This window comes from Protomyctophum parallelum (assembly GCF_964188405.1).
Source record: "Protomyctophum parallelum genome assembly, chromosome: 1".
Classification (NCBI taxonomy): Eukaryota; Metazoa; Chordata; class Actinopteri; order Myctophiformes; family Myctophidae; genus Protomyctophum; species Protomyctophum parallelum.
In genome coordinates this window covers 100,031,377-100,043,190 of record NC_139697.1, presented here as the reverse complement: position 1 = coordinate 100,043,190, position 11,814 = coordinate 100,031,377, and the positions used below count along the sequence as shown (strand labels likewise).

Genomic DNA, 11,814 nt, shown 5'->3' with positions numbered 1-11,814 from the left:
CGCGTACTGCAGCGCATATACACAGAATCAACAGGAGACAGGCGGCGTTGAGAAATGCGTTTGTGTCAAAACTATTTATTGCTACATTACTACACACGCTCGACAACAAGGTGAGAAACATACGAGTGGTTGACCAGATGCTTTATAAATAGTGGAAGAAGTTATGGTATTTGTATCCCTTAAGTTGGTGATACGTACTGTCAGTGTAGCCTACTTCCACTATTCTCAATATTTAACTAGAAAACTACAGCACAAGAAACAGGGGCGATCCGAGCACCAGCTCTCTGGTGGAGGTGTTGCCCCCGCGACCCGACTACGGATAAGTGGTTGAAGATGGATGGATTGTCAATGGGATTTAATGTTTGTGTTAGCAGAAAAAACCATGAGGACCCACCCCTAAAACAGTTTGGTGTGTGTGTGTGTGTGTGCGGCGTGTGCGCGTGCGTGTGTGTTTAAATAGAACACGTACCGTTTGTTCGTGAATCACCTTTGGACATGCAGACTCATCAGTATGGACATGCATGGCCTTGTGTGTGTGTGTGTGTGCTTACATCATTAGATAAGTGTATTTATTTATTGCATAACGTTGCCGCTGTACCGAAACATTGCGTGCGTGCGTGCGTGCTCGTGTGTGTGAGTGTGCAGGCATTTATTCAGTATTAAGGTTAATTAACTGTTCAGGAGTCATTCACAGAGTTTTTGCTTGACTTCAGTTCCATGAACCGTAGTTTCACAACTACCTATTCACTCGATCTAATTAACCAATATATATCATATTATTATTATAGCTATTAGGGCAAAGCAAAGTTCTTTGTTTACCCAGGGAAGTGGACTAAGCTCGAGATGCTTGTTTACAGCGAGCCAGGCCCTGCTCATAGAACATTTCATGGTAGGGGTTCAAGGCCTTGCTCAAGGGCCCTTCAGCGGTGGTAATTTTAACGTGCCGGTCCGGGGATACGAAATGGCGAACTTCAGGTATTTCAAGAACGCTCCGCAAACGTTCTGCCACCGCTGCCACAAAGGGATGCATGCTATAATCTGTAGCATAATGGGACTATAGACCTTATCGCCCATAAAAATGCCATATCGGTATCGGGGCAGTCTCAAAATAATCCAGATTATTGATTACGTTTTCAACAGCAAAAAGTACTCGTCTCATTCAGTAGTGAAAACAGACACTTGGAAAAGAGTATAGGCGGAGATCGAATATCGGTCATAATTTAATAACCGTGCACCGCTAGTTGCTACGATTCCCTGCTTTCAAATGACAACCCTAATATTAACCCTAGGGTTTATACTAAACCAATATACATTATATTATTATTGATTCCCTGCTTTCATATGACATGGAAAGAACCAACGAACAAAACAAAAATCCACGACGACAGTCCTTCTAATCTAACCGAAGGCTGACGTCAATATCGCTAGACGGCGCTAAATCCTTAGATAGCACTTTATGTAGACATAGATAGCATTTTATACAGACTTATAGCATGTTACCACTAGAATTGCATTTTATGTAGTCATAGCACATTATAGTATAGTATAGTATAGTATAGTATAGTATAGTATAGTATAGTATATATGTATAGTTTCATTATAGATATTCCACTGTTACGTTCTTAGTTTATGTATGAGAACTACTTTTATGTACAGCATGTGATGTATTGCCATGCTTTTGTTCTTGTTGAATGTAAATCGCTCTGGATTAAGAGCGTCTGATAAATGCTAAATGCCTAAATTGTAAATTGTATCCACGGGTTCATGTACTTAAACAAAAGGGAAAACAAGTGTATTATAATCCCCATAGGGGGATGTTAGATTGCCTCATGTAAGAACTGTTGTTTGAAAAAAAAAAAAAGTGTCTACAGCCTTCCTGGAAATGTACCCAGAGTAAAAGTAAAATAATTGTCTTGTAAATGTAGTCGAGTAAGAGTAATACGTTTCAAAAACAATTATAATCAAATACTCAAGTAAAGTACAGATCCTCAAAATACATTCACTCAGTTACTAGTAGGGATGGAGCTCGATACCCGACACCCGATAACTAGTTTATCGAGTACCCGATATCAATAGGACTTTACTTACTTATAGAGTACCCGATATCAATAAGCTTTGGGCTTATTGAGTACCCGGTATCAATAAGCTTTGGGCTTATTGAGTACCCGGTATCAATAAGCTCTGGGCTTATTGAGTACCCGGTATCAATAAGCTTTGGGCTTACCGAGTACCCGATATCAATAAGCTTTGGGCTTATTGAGTACCCGGTATCAATAAGCTTTGGTTTTATTGAGTACCCGGTATCAATAAGCTTTGGGCTTATAGAGTACCCGGTATCAATAAGCTTTGGGCTTATTGAGTACCCGGTATCAATAAGCTTTGGGCTTATTGAGTACCCGGTATCAATAAGCTTTGGGCTTATAGAGTACCCATTATCAATAAGCTTTGGGCTTATAGAGTACCCGGTATCAATAAGCTTTGGGCTTATAGAGTACCCGTTATCAATAAGCTTTGGGCTTATAGAGTACCAGTTATCAATAAGCTTTGGGCTTATTGAGTACCCGGTATCAATAAGCTTTGGGCTTATTGAGTACCAGTTATCAATAAGCTTTGGGCTTATTGAGTACCAGTTATCAATAAGCTTTGGGCTTATTGAGTACCAGTTATCAATAAGCTTTGGGCTTATTGAGTACCCGTTATCAATAAGCTTTGGGCTTATAGAGAAGCCTACCCGTTATCAATAAGCTTTGGGCTTATCGAGTACCCGGATCAATAAATAAATGTAATCATCCATGCTGGCACAAACATGTGGGTCTAAAAGTGTATTGATACCTGCCAACCAGCGCTGTCCGGGGAAACAACATTACGCTTTTGTGACGGCACACATATTAACCAGTTAACAGTTTCTTTAATATTATTCTCCTAAAGTAAAAAGGTCAAAAACTCAATTGCGTTCCGTCTGTTAGAAAAGTACTGCATGTATCTACGTCAGTACTGCATGTATCTACGTCCATAGTTCCTAGTGTGTACAGTACCTCTGATACTATAAACCAAACATAGACCAAACATTCTCAGTCATGAATGTTGTGTTTTAATGGCAGGAAAATGCGCATCCATTTTAATGAAGGAATGAAATGGAAAATTCAATTTATGAATGAAGAAAAAAATAATTTCTATTGATATCGGGACAGCTGATTGGTCGTTCGGTTGACCGGAGGTCATAGGTCACGCACGAATGTTCGCTGGGGGGGGGGGGGGGGGGGGGGGGGGCGTGTCTAGGCGGGAGGGGGCGTGGCATTGCAGAGGTCCTGGTGGCAGCATGTCCATCCTGGGCGATCACACAGGGGCAGGCGGGCACAGCCCTTCTCCCCGTTATCTGTAACGCACACACACACACACACACACACACACACGCACACGCACACGCACACACACGCACACACACACACACACACACACACACACACACACACACACACACACACGCACGCACACGCACACGCGCACGCACGCACGCACGCACACACACACACAGGTTTGTATTATAGCATGGAGGACAAATGTGTCTGTATCAATTGGAGCGGCGGTGGCTCAGGGGTAGAGTGCCTGGATGGTAACCGTAAGGTTGCCAGTTCAAACCCTGTGGGCTCCCCCAGAGTTACTGTCGAAGTGTCCTTGAGCAAGACACTGAACCCCTAATTGCTCCCGATGTGCTAGTTGGTGCCTTGCATGGTTTCCGCTGCCATCGGTGTATGAATGGGTGAATGTAATGCACAATCTCTGTAAAGCGCCTTGGATAAAGGCGCTATATAAATGCCCCATTTACCATTTACCATTTATCAATTATTATTTTCTTTTTACAATGTTCTTATTTTGATCATTAGACCCAATTACTGAATGTCAGTCTCCAGGTTCTGAATATTTAAACTAGGGCTGTCAAAGTTAACGCACTATAACTAACTACTGTAGTTAACTCACAATCCTTTTAACGGCACTTTTTTTTCTGACGCGCGATTAACGCACAGTGAAGTTTGACAGAATGGTTGAGAGACGCATGGCAATTTTACACTGAAGAGTTGAATAATTGTTAAACAGCTGCATTACTTAAGTTAATTTAAGTCTACACAATTAGAAAACATGTTATTTTGATCAACATGGCCTGTTATCTCTCGTAATGGTACCATTGGCCAACATCAATACAGTTCTTTAGTTTGGGTCTGGAAGGCTAAATGTCATCAAATGGTGGTTCCGTGGCTCAAATGCAGAATAAATAATGGACCTTGATATGAAAAATCTTGAAAACCACTGATTTAAGGTATATTTAGAACGGATAAGAAATATGCGATTAATTTGCGATTAATCACAGTTAACTATGGACAATCATGCGATTAATCAGATTAAATATTTTAATCGATTGACAGCCCTAATTTAAACCCATTCTGACCTGAGATCATTCTAAAAATGTCTGTTTGAAAATGACAGTTTTCTGAAAAAGCTATGTTTCTATGTCAGTCGATTTTTCAAAAAATAGCAGACCTACAAGCTCCTATGAGCTTGTAGGTCTGCTATTTTTCAATAGCTAAAGCATGACATGATGCGAACACCAAAAGGGGTTCCCGCCCAGAATGGGTTAAGCCCTGGATGGAGTCTACACACAACAATGCCACGGATCGATGGCACTAGGTGTCACATGGACGGACCGCATCAGAAATGTGGACCTCTAAGGGGGACATACCACGGGTCTGTCCCCCCCTCTAAGGGGGACATACCACGGGTCTGTCCCCCCCCTCTAAGGGTCACCACGGGTCACGGACAAGGTCAGAGAGAGAAGGATGGGGCTGGCAGGGCTACTGCGTCAGGCACACAGAACTAGAGGCAAGCAAATGGACACTATGGGAGCCAACCCAGGGCAAAAAGCCAGGAGGGGAAAGAAGCGTACCACCTAATGTAGACGTGCTGCGGCGCGACAGCTTGGCTGACAAGCACTGCAGAGCTCAAGAACCTGATGTTGGACAGGAATTTGTGGAGGGCAGCGATCCAGGAATCCCGAGTTGGCGTTGGCTAGACCTCACTCTCACAGCAACTAACTAACTAACTAATTACTACCACACTATGTATGCTACCACACTATGTATGATTTACTACCACACTATGTATGGAATATTAGGAGTCCAACTAGTACTAGTGGTTCTCAAAGGTTTTATTTGACCAGGACCTCCTTAAAGGACAACTTTAGTTTTTTTCAACCAAGGTTCATGTTTTAGGTTGTTATTAGAGAAACTAAAAGATGAGTGTTCATTTTCTTTCATTTGCTGCTTTCTTTCGTTTTAGGGATTTTAGCAGTTTTTGACAGGGGGGCGGGGGCATTCGAGCATGGGGCAAAATATGTATTTTTTAACATGCCTAGTCAATGTCCCCTCAAATATCACCACTCTGGATGGAGTATCCATCGAATGGGTTGAGTTGTATAAATATCTTGGGATTTGGTTGGACAACAAGTTAAACTTCAAACACCACATTGACACCTTGGCAAAAAAGCTTAAGTTCACACTGAGCTTCTTCTACAGAATGAAGTCCTGCTTTTCTAATGCTTCTCGCAAAAAGCTGGTTACAGGCCTTTTCATGTCGCAGCTTGATTATGGAGATACTGTCTACCGCTTTGCTAGTTCCTCAACTCTGAGCAAACTTGACCCCCTGTTTCATGCTGCATTGAGGTTTATAACCAATTCCCCCTATAGGACTCATCACTGTACTCTGTACGCCCTTGTGGGTTGGTATTCCTTAACGTCTCGCAGGTTGCTACATTGGTATACTCTCATTTATAAAGCCATTCTTGGTAACCTCCCACGTTACATTGGTTCTAAATTTGAACTTGTCCAAAACTCTCTCAACCTCAGATCAAATGGTTGGTTACGCTATGTCGTGCCCCCAACAAAATCTGAGGCTGGGAAAAAAAGCATCGCTTATTTCGGACCCTGGTCTTGGAATGACCTACAGTCCAGACTCAAACTGGCTGCTGTGATTCCCCTAGTGAGCTTTAAATGGATTGCCATGGGCACACTTCCCATACACTGCTCCTGCTTTGACGTATAGCAACTGTCTGCTTGCTTTTTTTAGTCGACTAGCAATTTCCGTTGCTTAGATCTTTTAGTCCTTACTGGTCGCGTTCCTGTTCTCCCTTTTAGCTTCTTTGGTAGTGGGTACTGTATTTATGAGCATTGTATGTCTGTCCTGTTTTTGTTTTTTTGTTGTTTTTTTGTTTACTGGCGGAGTTGTGTCACTTATTTTGCCTATTGTTCTGGCCAGTTCACACTTGTAAAAGAGACTTCAGTCTCAATGTGGTTTTTACTGGTTAAATAAAGGTTAAATAAATGCCCCCGCCCCCCTGTCAAAAACAGTTAAAATCCCTAAAACGAAAGAAAGCAGCAAGATAAGCAGTTATCTAATAACAAACTAAAACATGAACCTTGGTTGAAAAAAACTAAAGTTGTCCTTTAACTCTGAGAGTGTACATTTGAACATTCTCAGAGTTACAGACCTGTCCTTAACTCTGAGAGTGTACATTTGAACATTCTCAGAGTTACAGACCTGTCCTTAACTCTGAGAGTGTACATTTGAACATTCTCAGAGTTACAGACCTGTCCTTAACTCTGAGAGTGTATAAATTTGAACATTCTCAGAGTTACATACCTGTCCTTAACTCTGAGAGTGTATACATTTGAACATTCTCAGAGTTACAGACCTGTCCTTAACTCTGAGAGTGTACATTTGAACATTCTCAGAGTTACAGACCTGTCCTTTAACTCTGAGAGTGTACATTTGAACATTCTCAGAGTTACAGACCTGTCCTTAACTCTGAGAGTGTACATTTGAACATTCTCAGAGTTACAGACCTGTCCTTAACTCTGAGAGTGTACATTTGAACATTCTCAGAGTTACAGACCTGTCCTTAACTCTGAGAGTGTACATTTGAACATTCTCAGAGTTACAGACCTGTCCTTAACTCTGAGAGTGTATACATTTGAACATTCTCAGAGTTACAGACCTGTCGTGGTCGTTCAGCGTTAGCTCTTTGTTTGTTTCTGGTAATATTATCGTTTGTTTGTCGGTGCCAAAAATGGCATTTTGACAGAAATGCCCACCGAAAGAAGGTCTGAGCGCTGTCGTCTACCTGTGAGGACATGGACATTTTAGGACAATAAAATAGCCGAAATATAGCCGAACAGCAGCCAAAAAAACTAATCTACAGATCTACAGCCTCACAACAAAACAAACGCAAGGTTTTTTGCTCATAATGACATAACAGATATAAGTGAAAGACATCTATAGCACTTTACACACATGCACTTTGAATGCATCAGCACTTTTTCCTGCCAATGTTGTCTGCTCCTTTTACCCTTTTAATGTTTTTTTTAAATGCTTTGCCTCTTTTTAATGTGTCTAAATTGTTTTTAAATGTGAAGCACCATGAGCCATGGAGAACGGTATTTTTGCTCCACTGTATGCCCAGTGTATAAGTGACAATACATCTGATTGATTGATTGATTGATTGATTGATTGATTGATTGATTGATTGATTGATTGATTGATCCATTACACGACATTGTATCTTTGTTTCCCAAAAAAACACTGAAACTACCTTGACGCACGCACACACACACACACGCACTCACGAGCGCACGCGCACACACACACACACACACACACACACACACACACACACACACACACACACACACACACACACACACACACACACACACACACACACACACACACACACACACACACACACACACACACACACACACTCACGAGCGCACGCACACACACACACACACACCTCTGGTGTAGCAGGCCTGGGGAACTTTGGCGGTGCAGTCCAACTCCTGGTACCTCAGCATGTAGAAGTCCTCGCCATAACACTTGATTTTATACTGCTGTATTCCTGTTGAACGCACGCACGGGCACGCACGCACACACACGCACACACACACACACACACACACACACACACACACACACACACACACACACACACACACACACACACACACACACACAATTGATGAGATTTAGCCTCTCAGACCCAAAACCTACAAATTAATATTTGTTTTGCCGTTGGATACGATTTTGTCCTCAATTCCATGCTGGACCATTAGGGTAGATAACATGCAAACGATCGAAATAACAACTCTTCCACATTCTATAATTAATCTAATATTAATTATAATTGTGTACCTCTTGTCCATAAAATGACGCTGATGTTAAACAATACCGGTACTTAGATATAAGAGTTATAGAAATGCATGTCTCATGGTTTTAAAATGATTCGTTTATAATTTATATTTATAGAAATGCATGTTTCATGGTTTTAAAATGATTAGTTTACATTTATAGAAATGCATGTTTCATGGTTTTAAAATGATTAGTTTACATTTATAGAAATGCATGTTTCATGGTTTTAAAATGATTAGTTTACATTTATAGAAATGCATGTTTCATGGTTTTAAAATGATTAGTTTACATTTATAGAAATGCATGTTTCATGGTTTTAAAATGATTAGTTTACATTTATAGAAATGCATGTTTCATGGTTTTAAAATGATTAGTTTACATTTATAGAAATGCATGTTCCATGGTTTTAAAATGATTCGTTTACAGTTAGTTAGAATTAGACACTACAGATGTCATTTCACAAGCTTGTCATACATCTACAAGTGAGCTCGTAGAGCTTGTAGATCTGCTATTTTCAAATACCCAACAGTACAGGGTTATTTGACCACATTGTGACTGACAGGCATCAGTGTTCAAATTGAGACCCTGTCCCACATTGTGACTGACAGGCGTCAGTGTTCACATTGAGACCCTGTCTGTCCCACATTGTGACTGACAGGCGTCAGTGTTCACATTGAGACCCTGTCTGTCCCACATTGTGACTGGCAGGCATCAGTGTTCAAATTGAGATCCTGTCCCACATTGTGACTGGCAGGCATCAGTGTTCAAATTGAGACCCTGTCTGTCCCACATTGTGACTGGCAGGCATCAGTGTTCAAATTGAGATCCTGTCCCACATTGTGACTGGCAGGCATCAGTGTTCAAATTGAGACCCTGTCTGTCCCACATTGTGACTGACAGGCATCAGTGTTCACATTGAGACCCTGTCTGTCCCACATTGTGACTGACAGGCATCAGTGTTCAAATTGAGACCCTGTCTGTCCCACATTGTGACTGACAGGCATCAGTGTTCACATTGAGACCCTGTCTGTCCCACATTGTGACTGGCAGGCATCAGTGTTCAAATTGAGATCCTGTCCCACATTGTGACTGGCAGGCATCAGTGTTCAAATTGAGACCCTGTCTGTCCCACATTGTGACTGACAGGCATCAGTGTTCACATTGAGACCCTGTCTGTCCCACATTGTGACTGACAGGCATCAGTGTTCAAATTGAGACCCTGTCCCACATTGTGACTGACAGGCGTCAGTGTTCAAATTGAGACCCTGTCCCACATTGTGACTGACAGGCATCAGTGTTCAAATTGAGACCCTGTCCCATATTGTGACTGACAGGCATCAGTGTTCAAATTGAGACCCTGTCTGTCCCACATTGTGACTGACAGGCATCAGTGTTCACATTGAGACCCTGTCTGTCCCACATTGTGACTGACAGGCGTCAGTGTTCAAATTGAGACCCTGTCCCACATTGTGACTGACAGGCGTCAGTGTTCAAATTGAGACCCTGTCCCACATTGTGACTGCCAAATATCATTTTTAAACACAATGTGAGACTCCAGAGGAGTTTAATAACAAAATATATTAGGCCTATGGTGGAATATGTGATTTGACTGAGAGCCTGCCATCGTACAACCTCCAGCTTTTCACCAGCTATGAACTCATTTTATCCAAAATGAGTTCATAGCACAGCCACTCTTCACACACAAGACTAGAGCATGTCTGAAATAAATGTCAGAGCTGAAATTGACATGTAAATATGAAATAAATGCTTAAACATGTAGCTAGGTGTAATGTTAGAGTCCACAGAAGACATGTAAATATGAAATAAATGCTTAAACCTGTAGCTAGGTGTAATGTTATAGTCCACAGAAGACATGTAAATATGAAATAAATGCTTAAACATGTAGCTAGGTGTAATGTTAGAGTCCACAAAGACATGTAAATATGAAATAAATGCTTAAACATGTCGCTAGGTGTAATGTTAGAGTCCACAGAAGACATGTAAATATGAAATAAATGCTTAAACATGTCACTACTGTAGGTGTAATGTTAGAGTCCACAGAAGACATATATGAAATAAATGCTTAAACATGTAGCTATGGTGTAATGTTAGAGACCACAGAAGACATGTAAATATGAAATAAATGCATAAACATGTCGCTAGGTGTAATGTTAGAGTCCACAGAAGTGAACCTTTCTCAACTCGCTGTTTCTCTGCAAGACATTACTGGGTCAAACTGAACAACCAATATGTCAATTTGAAGCTATGATTCCCTGCTTTCACATGGCACAAAAATATACTGACAATATCTTCAACAAATAAAAACTAGACTAAAATGTTAGGAATGTTAGTATAAGTCATTTTACACTTGGTTGCATGCTGAAAATAGCCGATAGCAAGTGCAAAACACGGCGGCATCAACGCCCACCAAAATACATTTTAGTCGACTAAATCAACTGTAGATTTGGTCGACTAAAATCTTATATTTAGCCGACTAAAACTAGACTATCACTAAAACATTCCAGGTGACTAAAATGTGACTGAAGCTAAATGAAAACTATTGAAGAGACTAGGACTAAAAACTAAAATCAAAAAATTGCTGCCAAAAAACAACACTGTCTGCTCACCCATATTTTGTAGACTATAATAATACTCAAAATCTTCAAAGTAAACGGCTAACTAAAGCTTATTTGAAAATACATTCAGTGGAGTACAACGAGTACAGTATTTGTCCCTGAGACGTACTGTAGTTGAGTAGAGTAAAACATTGTACTTGCATACAGTACTCGCCAAATGCATACTACACTTTACACAACTGTTCTTCGGGCATTGGTTTCATATTGCCGGTATATATATATAGTGCACATAGTAGTTACTTTACACTGCTCTGTGTGTGTGTGTGTGTGTGTGTGTGTGTGTGTGTGTGTATGTGTGTGTGTGTGTGTGTGTGTGTGTGTGTGTGTGCGTGTGTGTGTGTGTGTGCGTGTGCGTGTCTCTCACCCAAGCAGAGAGGTAGCAGCAGCAGCAGGATCATCAGAGTTGGTTTCACCATCTCGTCACTTTGTCAGACAGACTGACGGACTCACTGTCAGACTCTGCCTTTTATACTGCCCTGTGTACACAGCGCACGCACGCACGCACCACACACACACACACACACACACACACACACACACACACAGTGGGGTCAGCACAGGACAGACAGCTGGGTTCAGGACAGTCTCGCGGTCAGACAACAAGCTGTTTGTTCATGGTTGCCGTTGGTAACAGATCACATCCAATCAGCAACTAGGGCAGGGGGGGGGGGGGAATTGATTCTTCATTTTACTTTATCATATTGCATAAAATGATTAAATTCAATTAAATTCAATTCAATTGGAACTTTATTGGCATGAGAAAACGTACAGTATGTGACACACACAAAATGCATGGTCACATTTCTGTTCACATTTATTTTCGTTTAGATTTTGACGATCATGAGCAGCAGATGAATGTTTCCATTTGAACCAGCAATGGACAATGTTATAATGTTATGTTACAATGTAATAATGTAATAATGTAATGACGTGAATGACT

At 41.1% G+C, this 11,814-nt stretch overlaps 1 protein-coding gene across 1 annotated transcript; it reads right to left on the bottom strand.

The window, feature by feature from the left end:
* Positions 1 to 3,037: 3,037 nt before the first annotated feature.
* LOC310867133 (uncharacterized protein) lies at positions 3,038 to 11,363 on the bottom strand. The gene is made up of 3 exons (XM_083776957.1): positions 11,239 to 11,363; positions 7,844 to 7,948; positions 3,038 to 3,376 (listed from the first exon to the last, which is right to left on the bottom strand). The coding sequence occupies exons 1-3, from the start codon at positions 11,288 to 11,290 to the stop codon at positions 3,276 to 3,278; spliced, it is 258 nt and encodes an 85-aa protein (XP_083633083.1). The 5' UTR covers positions 11,291 to 11,363; the 3' UTR covers positions 3,038 to 3,275.
* Positions 11,364 to 11,814: the final 451 nt, after the last annotated feature.

What these genes read in the sequence shown, in the direction of transcription:
- LOC310867133 (XM_083776957.1), bottom strand. Translation starts at nt 11,290, where the DNA reads ATGGTGAAACCAACTCTGATGATCCTGCTGCTGCTGCTACCTCTCTGC. An exon ending in GCTGCTACCTCTCTGCTTGG is followed by an intron (nt 7,949 to 11,238) that starts GTGAGAGACACG and finishes TGCGTTCAACAG; the next exon opens with GAATACAGCAGTATAAAATC. An exon ending in CCAGGCCTGCTACACCAGAG is followed by an intron (nt 3,377 to 7,843) that starts GTGTGTGTGTGT and finishes TGTGCGTTACAG; the next exon opens with ATAACGGGGAGAAGGGCTGT.